The 16,496-nt window shown below is 39.3% G+C and overlaps 1 protein-coding gene and 1 long non-coding RNA gene across 7 annotated transcripts in view; one reads left to right on the forward strand and one right to left on the reverse strand.

The window, feature by feature from the left end:
• Positions 1–4,257, forward strand: part of TAB3 (TGF-beta activated kinase 1 (MAP3K7) binding protein 3) — a 48,035-nt gene extending 43,778 nt beyond the window's left edge. For 3 of the 6 annotated variants that reach the window (XM_030471187.1, XM_030471194.1, XM_030471205.1), the window contains exon 8: positions 513–2,021. In XM_030471187.1, the coding sequence (XP_030327047.1) occupies positions 513–661 (149 nt within the window). In that variant the 3' untranslated portion in view covers positions 662–2,021. Of the gene's footprint in view, positions 1–512 lie in introns of all 6 variants that reach the window. The other 3 variants (XR_003989303.1, XM_030471162.1, XM_030471172.2) reach the window with 3 other exon arrangements.
• LOC115601367 overlaps positions 1,024–16,496 on the reverse strand; it is a 29,211-nt gene continuing 13,738 nt past the window's right edge. Inside the window, exons 3-6 of the long non-coding RNA XR_003989321.1 lie at positions 10,433–10,526; positions 8,517–8,753; positions 8,133–8,260; positions 1,024–7,573 (exon numbers count right to left, since the gene is read on the reverse strand). This is a non-coding gene — a long non-coding RNA (uncharacterized LOC115601367). The remainder of the gene's footprint in view (positions 7,574–8,132; positions 8,261–8,516; positions 8,754–10,432; positions 10,527–16,496) is intronic.

The raw sequence follows: 16,496 nt of genomic DNA on the forward strand, positions 1-16,496 counted from the left end.
GTATTTTCTTCAGCCTGGATGAGTGCTAGACAAAGATGCAGAAAACAGCTTATCTCTCAGACTGTTTGAAGGAACTAAGTTAGAAGTAGTCTTTCGCTTCAGGTAAAGTAGGGTTACTGGAATTTAGAATTTGGTAAGAGATTGCTGTATGTAAAGCTATGAAGTCATTCCTTAACAGGATGGTATTGAAGCGCCAGTAACAAACTTTTTCAGTATGTTTTAAGCTATTAAACCTTTGGCAGTATCAATGGCCTAACAGTGGTGACTGCTCTTTTAGTTTTTATTGTAATATGGTGACTACTTTCTAGAAGTGATATACTTTAGTATTTCACAAACTGAAATAGAAGTGCTTTAGCAAAAGACCTTTAATGTTACCTAAGTGGAGAGGTATCCACCCTCACTTCAAGGTTGAATGTTTAGTGAGGTGACAAACCACAGTAGTATGATCTTGCCTGTCAACCTTCTCTTCTGGAAAAATAAAAATATATATGTTTTCCTTTGGCTTTTTTTAGAGCATCAAAGTAGCTCCAAACAGACTCCACGGACTCAGCCAAGAGATGAAGATTTTGAAGGGGCTCCATGGAATTGTGATAGCTGCACCTTTCTAAATCACCCAGCACTAAATCGCTGTGAGCAGTGTGAAATGCCGAGATACACCTGAAAATCAGGAAGGGGCTGCATTGGGTTGAAAACAGGCTCTCAAGCCAACAGCTGTAGGAGAAGGAAACATGGGGAACCTTTCAGTCCATCTGCCCGGCCTTTGCTAGTCAACAGTCTTCATACTGCAAGGGGTGGGAGTAATGTGGTAGGATGTTTCTGCTTGTGCTACACTGAAAATGAATAAACTAAAGGTGAAATTCTTTCTTATCCCATCGCAGTGAGCAAAGCAGAAAGTGAAACCTGAAAATGTAAAAGGATTAATTTTGGGAAGAATGTATACAGGAAAGCAAATAACTACTGGTGTTTAGTCCTGTGGTTATAGTTACTGCTTAGTGGCTCAAAAAGAGAAAAAAAAAAACACAACTTTTTTTTTTTATATATATATGAAAAATTATAGGATTCTTAGTAATGGTGTGAAACGTTACACTTAACCAGAAACTGAAGAGCCAGAGCTGACTTAACCTGGCCACAGCTAGCTGGAAAACAAAGGCTCCCTGTGCTTCTAGATTGTAAGCTACTGAAAAAAGGAGACAGGTAAATGCAATGCTAAATTTTACAATGTATAAAAACCAAGGAGAAGGGTATTTGTAATTGCTGCTTTTTTTCAGGGTAACTTATGTCTACAAAAAAAATTGCTGTTTGAAATAGTAACCTAAGGTGACTAAATGAGATACCGTATGAGTGTTACAGAGAGTTTAATCAGAGGTAATTTTTTACAATCCCTTTTGCTTGTACAGTGCTCACCTGGCTGTGTCAACACTGGTAATAAACTAAGAATGAATTCTACCATATTACGGACAAAAATACTGCTGCATGCTTTCATTAGGCCATTGTGTTTCAAAGCTAAAAGTATGCTTTTATATACAACAATCTTCTAAGCCTGTGCTGTGTAGCAGCACAGCTACATATGCCAAACACAGACTACTCCAAATTCAGTTTGGAAGACTTGAGCTCAGCCATGGTTGTGTATGAGAAGAGTTTTACCCAGTTCCTTAGGCCTTTTCAGCTTCCAATTTGTGAAGAATTCATGATGTTTACAGCACAGAAGGTACTTTGTGCCCCACTTCAAAGTTAGCTGAAAAATAATTAATCAATTAGCTCTTCAGTAAAGGTTTATTTGCACATTGTTAATAAACCAGCCTGTAAAAAATAGCAGATGCCAGATCCTGAAAAATTACACACCGCATTCTTTTTATTTTGGTCAGGAAATACTTGCTGTAGGTTGAAGAACACAAGACTTGCAACTGAAAATCACACTGGTACTTTCATGCATACAATATACTGTATTATAAAAGTGATGTTCAATTTGTTTGAATGCTTCAGGTTGCTGTAATAAAGCACTCAATACTTGTGAAATCGAACTTGGGTTTGGGCAGCTGAATGATTATGTTACACAACTGTGCGACTGAGTAGAATGTTCTTGTGTACTGGTGAGAAGCTGGTACAGTGCATTTGAGGTTTTTGCATCTGATTCTTTGTCAACAGATGCAACCAAGCACGTCAGCTGAATCATGGTAATTGACTTTGCAACTGTGAGGCAAAATGTGCTGGCTAAAATTTAGCAGAAGACTACTTCATTTTAAATTGTTCTTAGCTCGTGGCAGCCACATCCATATGGTCAGTTATCACAATTCTCTTGATGTGTGATAACGTGTTAAGCTGTGGTAGAACAATCATGTGTCTGAATCCTTTTTTAAAATAAAGCAGCTGTTGTAAGGGGTGGGTGGAGGAAAGCTCATCTTGACTGCACCACTCAATCTGGTGTCTTCTCTCCCTGCAATTTATAACGATAACAGTGAAAACCAAACTGTGATCTTAGATGAGGAACCAATATTTTAATCTAGCATGTTTTCAATATGTTCTTGCACTAATTAAATCTTCAGCATAATCTTAAATAAGCTAAGAGAACTCCAGCAATCAATGTGCACCACTGATGAGCAAAACAAAGTCAAAGGCATCAGAGCTAGTTTTCCTTCCTTCCTTAATGATTTATATTACTATGTGGGGAGCTCGTCACGTGTGGAAAGGGGTAAAAAAAATCAGTGTCAACTGAAGTTAGAAAGCAAATATTAATTTTGGTCATGTAGGTGGACAGACTGACAAAACTGAGATAAATAGAAAACAGATGAGCAGAAGCATTACACCTAGGATAAGCAGTGCCATTGCTGTTATCAGCTGTATAATGAATTACTCAAAACAATACCAGTAACTTCATGACTTTTCTATTGTGATGCCTTTGCCTTTGTATTATTTCAATTTTCTGTTCATTTGTACTTCTGCTGAAGTTCTAGAAGCATTTGTTTTTGCTGGAAACACGAAATGATAGCAACAGAAATGACAGCAAATGAGAATAGGTGTGTCATGCATCAGTACAGTCGTGCCATTTTCAGACAGAATAAATGCTACTTTTGAAGGGGGGTAGGGGAGGAATACATGCAGTCCAATAATTCCCTGAACTGTAATAACCATAAATGGAGACTTGGGGTATCTTAGTTGTAGTTTCACCAGAGGAAGAGAAGGAAGGCTGCCATGACAGCAAGATACTTTTTGGAAGACTGAGTGAGTGCAGTTAAATTTCAAATTAATTCCTTCATACCAATAATTTTACTCCAGTTTTTCAATTGCTCTCATTTGTTGCTTGTACAAAAAACCCCAACGAATCCTTCCATTGTATTCTTTTACTTGTAAATGCCCATCCTCAAACATTAATAGTAAAGACTTAACATGGTGCTTGAATATTTCTAGTTTATTAGAATGTAAATTGTATTTTGAATATCAGAAGATCCATTTTCCTTCTGAAAGCCAGTGGCGCCGTACACACCCCAACTGAATTGTAGATTATACCAAAAAGATTGGTTTATATAATATTTATTGAATGCACATAAAACCCTAATGTCAGCTGGCATACGAAATGCACTGTATTGTATAAAATGTGTGTGTGTGTGTGTGTGTGTGTGAATGGTGGGATGCCGATGCCATTGTGTTGAGTTAATGCACTACTTGTGTTTTCTTTTTTTCCTTAATGACTGAGCTTTCCCTCAACCATGCTACTAGATTGATAGAGTTTGTAACTGACTTGGACATTCAGATATTCAAAATGATTTCACTGTTCCTGGAAATTTTATAAAGCTTATTTTATATTTACTGTGCTATTAAGAATAGTTCCCTTTTAATTATAGAATACTACTGTAGTTCTTTAAAAGTTTATTTAGAGTGGGGCTTGTGGAAAATGATTCAGAATATAGTAAACCAAAAGAAATCCTGAACTTTGGATCTGCTTTTAATTTGATGTAATTGTTAGTCTTTTTATGGGTGAAGAGGAGGAAAGGGGTGGGAAGTCAAGCAAAAGGAAGTCCTTTGTAAAATGTAGTCTTAGATCAGATTGAATTGTGTATCTGTGTGTCTGTGGTATGTGTGTGTTTCCCTTGAAAAATGGGAAGTGTGGTGAAAAGGTGTAATAATTCTTAAAAGAGCTGGTCTCAGTACTTTCTGATTATGATATGCTACTAAATCACATTTTAAAAAACCAACAACTTTTCTTTCAGTTACTTTATCCCAGTTATACATCTCTCATTTCAATTTCTAAGTACTTTTACATTTAATATTGATTGTAAAACCCCTTGAAACTGAAATAAAAATACTTGAGTTGAAATGGGGACAAAACAAAACCAATAAAGAATGTTTTAAAAAAGAATGTGAGAATATTAAATAAGTTGAAAACAAGCTTGTCATCAGGATGATAGTTTTAGTTTTAAAATTCAGTGGTATACCCTAGAATGTGAAAATGACTATCCTGATGAGAAGTGGACAGTTGGACATAAACAATTCATCAGCTTGTTTGGTACCACAGAATTTACATGCTCTGTACTACAGTGACTCTAAATCCCGTAAAGAAAGATGACGTGCACAGATGTCACATCTCATAGTCAGTACTGTCTCTATGTGCTGCTGCATTTGTTTCGTTTCAAAACGTCAATATTATATGAAGCTAGACATGACTGAATTCTGCCAGACTTCTTCAGTTTGGGGCTTTCACTGCTGTTTATGTCCATCAATATTAATGCAAATATTTTTCTTGGGTTTGAATAATCAGAAATCAGTGGAGTTAATGCAATATTATAATCCTGGATTTTCAGTACCTTTGAAACCAATTTTGAAAAAAACCTGTGTTCTTGAAACTTATTTATTTATGGTGACACCAGTGTATCTAATCCATATTTCCTGCTATGTGAAACCCTGTTAAATTTTTTCATTAAAAAAAAAAAGACACGATCTCGTTTAATCCTGTATATATGGTGTCTACATTCTAGATTTGTGTATGCTGTGAATGAACTTATTACTAAGAGATGAAATTGTATAAAAGCATTCAGAGGCTATGCATGCATGGTACCTCCAGAAAGTGCATACTCCGAGTTGCAGATTCCTGCAAAAATAAATTAATAAAACTAAGCAAACATCACATCCTGCATTTGTTCTTCTATGTAGTAGGAAACATTTCAAAAATACAGCCTTTTTGCTTTCATAGCCCCGTTGTTTCTGATCTTTCACTAGAGCCCTTAGCGATAGCAAATTTGTTTCAGGGCTCTTGGGGATTTCTTTTGGTGATTGATACGATTCTCATGAGGCAGTTGCTGAACATGGAACTGGGGTGAAAATCCTGTCCCTGTGAACATAGACAGCTTTTATAAGTGGGAGTCCCATTTAGATGATGGATATTCTATGAAGCCCCTGGTGTAGAAACAGGAAGTAGGATGTTCAGAGTGTGACACTGGGCTCATCACTTTTCTCTTACTTTGGAACGGAAAGCTGTTATTAAAGGAATAACTTTCCCTGCTCCGGCAGATTGTCACTTCTGATTTGGAGCCTTCACTGCAGGCATTCCTGCTCATCCTCGATTATAGCGAGTATCTGGATTACAAAGGTCCAGCTTCTGCTGTAACCTCTTGCAGAAAGGCACTGCTCTGGGAGAGGGTGGAGAATTTGAAATGCATAAATCAGTTTGCAGGCGATTTCTTTAGTGTGTCTTCTCAATTACCTTGATTGCATCAACTCACCATAATCTAAAACTTGAAAGCTATGTAGCTGTTCCTCAGCTGTGTTTTGTTCACGTACAGTTTCAGTCATTAAACACATTCTGGTCTAACAAAACTACTGCAACTTCAGGTTTGGGCTTTTGTCAGCAAACATAGGTAAGGATTTAGCTTTGCATTCCTTTTGCTAAATTGAACTTATAAAAAATTTTAAGATAGGTTTGTATTTTAATCAAGCATTTCATTAACTTTAGAAATTATTGCAGTTGAAACTTAATGTTTTAACAAAAGTTTCAAAGCTTAAAAATGATAAAATGTTAAAGTACCTGTAAAATACATGCTAATGGAGAACACACAAAGCCAAAAATCACTAGGTCTAACAACTGAGTGTCTGCTATTTTGCTGGTTTTTCCTGATCTCATGAGGAGTATCTGAAATAACTGCATAAACCTAGTTGATTTATCATAAGAACTGCTTGGTTTTGATAGTACTGCACCTTGTCTTAAACCTGTGGTGCTTAGAGATTTGTTTTGTGATCTGGTGAGTATTCCAGCAATTAAGTGCTTTTGCTTCTGATCAATCACAATGATCCATAGTGCTGGGTAAGTGTGTTCTTTAACTGCACCCTTTGTGATTGTAAATACACTTTTAGGAAGGAGGTGACTGGCAGAACTGATTTCACCTAACAGCTGTATGCAGATGTTATATATAAAGTGACTTATCTGATGTTTTGTGGAAACCTTGTAAAGTTGTTGGAGAAGGGGATATGTTAGTTTTTAGATTGACGGTCTGTGATTGTGACATGTTCTAGTTTGACATTAAAAATCAGGCCAGACCCATAAAAGCCTCTTGGAGGAGTGCCACTTTATTTTACGAAATATTTTCTCTCTAGAAAACAGTAATGCTTTAATTTAAAGGAAAAAAAAAATCAAAACCTTCACTCTGCAGATTATTTTTTTTTCTAGTTAGGCAAGAGTTAAGCCCTTGAATGCAAGTATTTGCTGATTTTGCAGGTTCCATTTTGAATACTCTGACAAATTGTGTCCTTTATTCCAAAACTAGTGATCTTGCTGAAGTTAGTGAGGGCTGCCTTTCTAGGTTTGCTTTTTAAAAAAGGTAGATACAGTTCTGTTCCTACTGTGGAAGCAAGAAGCTTCTGAATGAAGGGTATGGAACACAGGTGCTACTTGATCTTTGACTAAAATCTTCATCTTTTTGGAAGTGTTTTAGGAAAAAAGTTTAAGCATGGACATGCAGACGTGGTTTTTCTTTTCTTTTTAGGAAAAATACAGAATATTTCAGGAAAAATTTGCTAGGTGAGGGATGTTATCATAGATTTGAAGGTGGTATTCTGGTTCCAGCCTGGTACAGCTTGTCAGTATGTTGTATAACTGGTACTGAATTTTGGCATTGGTTACGAAGTCTGGGAGTAGTAGCAGTGTGCACAAAACTGTTGATGTCCAGCTGCTCGGCTGAAAAGGGACGTGTGGCATCTTTGGGAAGCATTTAATGGCCACATACTATGGCCCTGTGCCTCATGCTTGGACGTGCAGCCAGTAGGTTACAGCAGGGCTTCCCTGCCCTAAGTCTAAGTCACAAGTCACAGCTCAATGAATAATCAGCACAACCGCTCAAGGGTTCTCTGCTGGTTTGTTCTCATGTATCCTGAACCAGCCTTCCCTATCCCTGGCATTGAGGATTATTTTTCACCTGGAATTTTTCTTCTTTAAATTTAAGGCTATTCAGTTAGTTCCAATGACTTAGCAAAGATGAAGTTGGTTTTGACAACGTAAATTACTCTCTTTGCAGACTATCCCATGCACTGGAGAATGCCTAGTGTGACTCCGCCCAGGGTCCACATCCACATGTGGTACTCCATGGACCTAGCCATCAAAGAAGGGGAGAAAAATAGTCAAATACACTTTCCAGACAGATACAAGCAGAGTCTGAGAAAGCTTTGGAGGGAATGCCTTATGTCTTTATGATGATTTGTGAATCCTTTCCCCTGATTACATTTCTGTACATGCTTTGCTTTATTCATGCTGAACAGCTGTGGTGGTGAAAAGCTTTAGTTGTCTCATCACTGCGGATACTGAAGCCTGTCAGATTGGCTTGGCTGCTGCTCCAGGTAGCTGATTTTAACTTGATTCCCCCTCCCCACCCACCCCCACATTTGTCTCAAACAATTGTTCATAAGCCCAACAGACATTCTTTTATCTTTTTTTCACCAATCATTATATATTATCGTGGATCTGTCACTCATCATTATCTTTCAAACTCTGAAATTTTCAAAGCTCCAGTGAGTAAGTAATGAGCTGTGTGTACGTTCACACTCTTCCTTACAACACGAATACCTCAGGTCAGTATTGTACCACACAAAAAGAACTCGGTAAATACTTTATAAAGCAAATCTTAAAAAACACATGTCATTTTGAAACTTACCTCAGGCTTTACTACTACTTTTTAATGAGATTGAGAAGCAGGCTGCCTGACTTGATCCTGTAGCCCTTTCAAGAAGCTCAAGCCATTGCTGCTTGAAGGAAGCATTATCATCTCTGGTAAAACAGCAACTGCCAGACAAAATGTGCATACCTTGTTTTGTACAAGTGAACTGAAATACTTGAAACAAGTTTGTTCTTTAAATATGTATGTTGGCCTTAGTTATCACATGGTTGATTAAATAAAAAGTTACGTGATTTGCATGCAGAACATTCTCATCTTGCAGTCCCTGTATTACAGGATTAAAGCCAAGAACCATCTACCAGATTTTCAAAACAGCGATAACAAGGTCCATTTTATTTGCAACTGCAGTAATACTAAACTTACCAAACGTGGCACCATGTGTCCTTTAAATGTTCTATGTTGTTTTCCTAGTTGATTGCCTTTCAGCTCTAGTCCTAGTTGAATACATCTTGCTTTGGCCAAGGAGGTTCCCCAGATATTTGATGGTTCCTTGTCGAGGTTATTTGATAGCAATTTTTTTCCAATTATAACTTTCAGGTCTGTAACAGTTCTTGGTACAAATGTTCACCTTGTGAGCGTCGCCTTCTCTCCAGCAACACACTTGTAAATGAAGCAGACTTAGAAGTTAAAAAAATCAAAGCAGATTAACTATGAACATCTAAGGACAGCTCTGTGAGTGTCAAACAGCTGTGTGCATGCAGGATCTGTCATGAAAAATAAACTTCATTATTGAAACGTTATTCTGAGATGTTATTCCATCTGGAATAGTGGCTGATGCAATTCGTATCCCAGTGCAAGAGCCATTGTTCGTGTAGAACTTCAAGTGATTTCCCCTTCCAAGTTTAATCTTTCAGAAAAGCAGAAAATGGATTAATTCTATCAATATGCTGTTTTGACTGCCTCTTTCCTAGGTTGTTAGTTAGCCCCTAAATTTGGATTTCCTCCCTCCCCTCTCCAGTGGCACTGAGGTGCAAAGCCCTGCCATCTGTGATTCTTCACAGTATCTATTTTTTCTGATAAATCCTTGGTAGGAATTCTATGCTTGTTGGAGGTTGACTACTTCAAATCTAAGCTATGTGTTCTCAATATCTAGAACTGAGAAGCAAAAGTCATTTTTCCTTCTTGTCTTTCTGATCTGCCTAGATACCCCAGGAAAGAAACATAACAATGACAACAGAGTAATAGCAGGATGTTATGCTAAATATGGCTAAGCTGTTTAAGTGTATTCTGGTTGTGACACAAATCATCTATCCACCAAGGAGGGAAATACAGATGTTTTCATGAGCTATGAAAGATACCAACTGTGTGAAATTCCCATGTAGTGATGCCTGGCTTTAAAAATGAAAGCAGGTCTGTTACAGCAATAAATGCAGAGTGTGTAAATGTTTCCCAGTAGCTTTCAAAGCTGTTCCTTAAAACTGGAAGTGAAAGATAACCACTTAGCTTTTTCCAGCTCACTGACATCAAATTTGTTCTATGTCAGAAACAGCTTTGAAAGAAATTCTCTACCCTAACAAATGAGGAACCTGTTTCTTATCCAGAGAATTAACCTACTGTCTCCCAAAGAAGAATTCTGCCTTGTCTGGGTTTTTCTAATGCCTGCAGATATTCAGATCTTTATAAAGTTGTGCTGTTCTTCCGCTGCCACATTTTTAGGCCTGCCTTTACCAGCTGCAGGCAAAGGCCTCTCTGGCTGCCTGCAGGTCACTGGTTTGACACTGAAGACCTGCTGTGTGACACAGATACATGTGTGTAATCTAGATACATTTAATAAACCTGTCATGCCAGTGTCTTATGGGAAGAGGTCACTACTCATGCTGGTCCATTAGGATTCAGAAATCCCAGCACCACCTCGGACATGAGTTCCTCTCATGATCGTGGTCACCTCTCAGAGCTGCTGCTTTCTCTGTCTCTGATTTTGGGGCAACCAACCTGAAGTACCCATTTTGAAACCATGCTGGCCCAAGTGCAGCATATTATCAATAAAGACATCTGGACATCTGATAGTGCCCATGTAATGCCGAATAGCTGACCCTTGCTTTTCTTCTGTGCCTGGCCAGAAGGGAGTATCAGTTCTAACTGTGCACGTGGGTCCTGCTGAAGCGAAGAGGATCCTTTACATGCACCTGGTTTGGTGAGTGTGTTTTGACAGATTAAGGTTTTAGTGACAGAACATGTGAGAAACTGCAGCCAGTTGCTATTTTAATTCACAATATTCAGTCTTCAGGTGTGAGAAGAGTCAGATGATAGTGAGGAACATCAAGAGAACAATATCTTACCTTTGTGCCGTTATTTAGGTGAAATACTGTATTGAGGCCATTGTGATTAACTTTTTAGTGGTAGTGGTTATCCTTCACAGTTAAAAAACCACACCTGTAAAAAAGAAGAGAGTGGGGAAGTTTGAACTGTGAGCATCTTCCTCTCAACCTGAAAACATCAGAGAGATGCAATATTGAGCATGCACAACAGTTGTATGAGCCCACAGTTACAAAAAGTTTTATTGCCCTCTGATTAGGAAGGCCTGACCAAGGGTTGCCAGTCCGAGCCTCACTCTGGATTTAGCTTTCTAATCTTTTCCAGTTATATTAATTTGGTTTCTTCTCATATTGACAAATTCTTAAATTACTGAACACTCACTGAGCCATCACCTGCAAGCAGGAGCAATGCTTTTGGACCATAAGCATTTCATGTGTCTTGTGGCTAAGACTGGACATGGGAGACAACCTCTGCTCATAGTGGTAAGAGAGTGGCTGTGCTTTCTTGGTCTAAGCTATTGTAGTACATTATCTTTGGTTTACCAGCATTTGAAAAATCAGAAGTGAAAAGTCTGCAGCACATTAAGACACCTCTTACGCTGCAGGAAGAGACACAACCTAGATTGAGGTTCTAAATGTCACACCATCACTGAAAATGCCATTGTTCCCGTTTTTCCTTCTTTTTTGAGTCATTGTTTTAAAAGAAGTAAGGCGGTCCCATGTGCTGCATGAATTCTAAACAATGCAGAAAGGTGCACTAGTAGCACTAAATCTACATGACTTAGTTTTACCTGCCAGCTTGGATGGGCTAAGATGCTGGTAAACCCCAGATGTTCTGTTAAAATGTACCTCTTAGTCGCTGGGTTATGTTTATCCCCACATTACAGTAGTGTGGAATTTCTGACAAGTTGATCCCAAAGCCCCTTTCAAAGATTTCAGCCATTCCCTACAAGGAAGTGTGTTATTTGAGCACTGAAACAGTGGCCCAGTCTTCCAGGAGGAGAAAGGGGAAGAGAAGGAGCCAAGAGCATGAGTTCTGTGGACAGGGGAGCAGTTACAACCTGCTGTGCATCAGTTGATTTTATCACCCCAGCAGATTGTGAAAGCAACAACAGTACAAATTAATCTCAAATTATGTTGGTGTGATTCACAAACTTCTCAAACACGATGTTCTGCTATTGTTTCTCACCTTCCCATTCATGGAGTTCTGCAGTTTGCTGAGGTGCTGTTCCATTGCAGTTAAATCACTGAATTTAGCAAAGGAAAGCTACCTACAAAGGGAGTATCTGTCATGTGAGCCACAAGATGGGTACTCTTATCTGGTTTGGCTTTATTTTCATCTGGTAGAAAAATACTGGTAATTTCACCTGGTGTTTACCTGCCCTATAGGCAGGCTGTTTGGTGAGGTAGATATAGATATGCGTGTGTACATACACACTGTGACAGATAACCCAGTTTACTGATAGCTTGTAACTGGTCCCAGTGGCACTGTGCACTTGCATTGCATTCATGCATTAAAACAAGAAATGCATTATAGTGTTGAAAAGATAGGAAATCTACCAACAAGTGTAGTAAAAAGTGGAATTATAGCCAGATAATTTGTAGTGTAGCTTAGTAAGTCTGACTACATCTACTAAGTTGTATAGGTTTATTTTTGAATAAAACAAATGCTTAATAATGATTTCTATTTGATTTGTCTTTTAAGGTTACTGGTATGGTAAATTTTAAAGCTCCATAACTTGCTGCACTGTGATTTATCTCTTGAAACTCTCCACACTAAATCTAAATAAGAGAGACAACAGTTAGAGGAAAGCTCTTTAACAAATGAGGCAGAAATAAAGAGAAGAAAAACACATCAAATGAGGTTTCTGCAGAAACTTGATTTTATTGAACACAAAATGTCCTGAAGGTAATGCCTGCCAAATAAATCAAATTTTAAAAAATAATATTTCAGGAAGTTAATTAGTGTTTATGACTCTGAGATGTTGGCTGTAAAATTTCCAGGCATTAGCATATAATCACACAAACAGCGCATCACAACTCATGTAGTCGTGGAATGGTTTGGGTTGGAAAGGACCATAAACTCGTCTACTTCCAACCCCTCTGTCACTGGCAGCAACACCTTCCACTGAAGCAGGTTGCTCAAAGTCCCACCCAACCTGGCCTTGAACACTGCCAGGGATGGGGCAGCCACAGCTTCTCTGGGCAACCTGTGCCAGCGCCTCACCACCCTCAAAGGGAAGAACTTCTTCCTTCTATCTAATCTAGACCTTCCCTCTGTCAGTTTAAAGCCATTCCCCCTTGCCCTGTCGCTACATGCCCTTGTAAAAAGTCTCTCCTCAACTTTCATGTAGCCCCTCTTCAGGTACTGGAAGGTGCTATAACTTGTAGTTGGAAATCTTATTTCAGACAAGCTGACGTTCAGAAGCCTCCCTTCTTTTATTGCTTGCGTACAACAGCCGTGTTTTGGTTTAAAAGCCAGAAAAATCCCTCTCCCACCTCAACAGCTGTCCCTTCCATTTTCCTCTCACTGCTCTGGTCATTCAGCTGGTGAAAGGCATCCAAACCCAGCACCAGCATCACCCTCCATGTAGAGCCATGTGTTCTTCCAAAGGGCAGGAGCAGGGCTGTGGGCAGCAGTCGCAGCTGTGGCCCCTTGTCCGAAGCACAGGTCAGAGGGGCTCCTGTGCAGCTCGTCCCTTCACAGCTCAAGATAGGAAGCAGAAGGCAGCCGCTGCGTCCGCAGGAGCTGCTGCAGACAGTGGGCAGCCCCAGCCCACGTCCCCAGCTGCACCAGCCAGCCAGCACAAAAAGGGCTTTTTGGAGGCAGTGTTCTGATCCTGAAACAAAGGCCAAATCTGACATAAGAGGTTTGTGAAAACAGCAGATGAGAAGTTGGGAATTAAGCTGTTCCATGCCACAGCACCTTTGATACGTGGCTGGGTCTGAAAATTCACACAGTGCATTTGAAATTGCTGGGAAAATATACATTAAAAATCAATATTAAGGCTCTACCCCACTGCCTGAACGATGGAAGGGATTCTAATTCTGACACAGAATTAGAATCCAGTCCTGTGCCTCCTCTGTAAAGGTCTCTTCTGCTCCTCAGTAAAAACCTGGTTTTCCTGACTCTATGAATCTGGAGGTTGACATCCTTTGTCCTCTCCCACTTTTGTACCCTAAGACCATCCCTGAAGTGGGCTGTCAGCTTCGGCTTGACCACAGCATTTCTAATGCCATGGTTATCACTAGTTTGTGACTCACAGGTTGGTCAAACCACAGAAAGCTTTGCTATTGTCCTATGATGGTGCCACCAGTTCCCTGCAGGGATGTGCCACTGTCACCCCAACCCAGCTTGCCCAGGCATCTTTCCTCTCCCTGCCCACCCTGCCCGGCTGTCAGAGCGGGGTGTCCCATTCAGGCTTCTCTTTCCATTCAGCCCCCCTGCTGCTCGCTTCAAATAGGAATCAGAGCTATTTCCATTGGAAAGGACCTACAAGGATTATCTACTCCAACTGCTGGACCATTTGAGGGCTCACCAAAAGTTAAGGCGTGTTGTTAAGGGCATTGTCCGAATGCCTCTTAAACTCTGACAGGCTTGGGGCATCAACCACCTCTCTAGGAAGCCTGTTCCAGTGTTTGACCACCCTCCTGGGAAAGAAATGCTTCCTAATGCTGGTCTTTACCAGTTTTAATGAAATGAAAGTAGGCAAATGGAAAGTCTTAAAAAAATACAGAAGAGCAATGGAGAGATGGTTGCCTTCAGTCCGTTCAAATTGATTTATCCCCCACATTGGATAGGCATCAGCTCAGCTAAAAATAACTGTGAGATTGCTTGGACTGAGCCTGTGTAAAGCAGGCTTAACTGAACTATGATTTTATTACAGTTTGGTGCATAAGTTTATGCTCACGAAAAGTCATGACTTAAGTATCAGCCCTGCAGTGGCATTTTTCACACCAAAAAAAAAGCTGCTTGCACAAAATTGATTTCAGTAAAAAATATCAGGATGAGGTATAAGGAGAATGTTTCAAAACCCAGTTACAAATGAAAAAAAGAGCTCCTTTCCTCCAAAACTTCTACCACAATCCAGTTGGTCACAGGGATGCCCTCTGTGTTACTGCCCTGAACTAGAGCATCTGGGAAAATAAAGAGCAATCTCACTCCAACTCCTCATGAAGCTATGAGGTCTGGATCATGATTTCATAATGAAAATGAGCCTCAAATGTTACAGCCTCTGCTTTCCTTACACCATTTAAAGAGAAAACAATAGCAGTGATAGGATCAGTATTGGAAAAAATACCAAACCCAGACCTAAAAACAAAGACCTGTGCACAAGGTGCCACCCAACAGACAGCTCCAGAGCACCTCCTTGAACCTAAGCTGCCTGATACGTTCAAGAAGCTGCCCCTGAAGTAGTATGGGGGAAACCTGGCACCTGGCTGGATTTCAACTGAAACTTCGTAGTTCATGAAGTAGTTCATAGAACGCAATTATCCAATCAGGCCTCAGAAGAAACACTGCTATTCCTTTTTATCTGTGGGTTTGACCCTGTAAGGTGCAGATGTCTTGCATCTTTCCAGTGACTGTGGTGGCAGTTGGGAAACTCCGCACCTTGCGGAGCTGGGCTGGCTGATACAGGACGATCCACTAAGAGAAGCAGTGCTGGGAAGCAGCCCTTAATGGCATGACCAAGATGGTTTAGGCATCCTTTTTTACTGCTCTTTTCTCACTGTTTTCATAAGTCATCTGAAGATACCTGAATTTATCATATTCATGTAACTGTCTAAAACAGTGTGGATCAACACAATACGAGTAAAACATTTAACGAAAACTGCCTTGTACTGATTTAGATGGATGGTAATTCTTAACTTTACAGGAATATTCATGAGAATGCAGTAACTGTGATGTCCAGCATTTGATGTTCAATGTACGTTCTTAAAATACCTGCACTAGAGTACTAAAGGACATTACAACGTAGAGTAAAAAGGTATTAGACCAGAATATACGGTTTTATTTATTTATAAAAGCCAAATTAATTTTACAGGAAAGTATGGAGTAAATCAGCAATAACAGTGGTGCAATTTCTCGTTTTCTGCAGTAAAACACCTTTGCAATGATGGAAACTCAGTGAAGAGTATTAACTGAAAAAGTCTCTTTGGTGTTCATGTTCCCAGTTCTCTTTTTAGTATGAAAAAGCATTGTTTTGTCCACATCTTCCACAGATTTCAATGCATGCTTTTCAACCTATTTAACAGTCAATCTTGTTTTGACAGTTTGGACTGATTGGGAAGGGTACGATAGACACAACTCCAAGCACAACAGAGAATAAATAGCAAAATTTGGTGCCAAAGCACGATGGTTACTTTATCTTGTAAACAAGGCATTTAGAACAAGGCTGAGTATCATCAAAGTAGATCTCAAATACCCAGCAGTCCATTTATTTTCCTTTTCTCTCTATCGGAAAAAATAACTGTTTGAAGATCCTTACCTGAAGACCTAGTATCTCTAGAAAAGAACAACAGAAATAATCACTTCCTTCAAAATTAACACAAAATGAAACTGTACTAATTAAATTTCCCCCATTTTGTCTGGCAAAAGCTGTCAATCATAAAAGATACAGCAAACCATTCTCTAATTAAAAGAGCAGAAACAGCTTACTTTTCCCCCAAAGAGAAGGTAGAAAAAAACTCCACAGTAGAATCTTCGTAAAATACAGACATTAGACACTGGAAGAATATAAAAGATGCTGTGGTTGAGTTTCAGGTTTGCTGTAACTCTGTCTTTTACTGCAGTTTATAGAATTATTAAAGCAGACCAGAAAGCACTTTTCATAATTCCCTATCTTCAGGGAATATTTGAAATTACTTTTCCTCAAATAAAGCCCCGCTACCATATTTCATTTCTATTAACTGGGGCACCAAAACCTGAAAAAAACAACTGAATGAATTATAGATACCATGCTATTTTTAGCATTCAGATTATATTTTATCCGTTAAAAGGAAGAACCAATAAGGAGTAAACCACTGGTGACAGGTTGTTTTTTTGTTTTGTTTAATCTTCACCACTCCCCAGAATAGCACAGAACTA

The sequence above is a fragment of the Strigops habroptila genome, chromosome 2 (genome assembly GCF_004027225.2).
Source record: "Strigops habroptila isolate Jane chromosome 2, bStrHab1.2.pri, whole genome shotgun sequence".
In the NCBI taxonomy this organism is placed as follows: Eukaryota; Metazoa; Chordata; class Aves; order Psittaciformes; family Psittacidae; genus Strigops; species Strigops habroptila.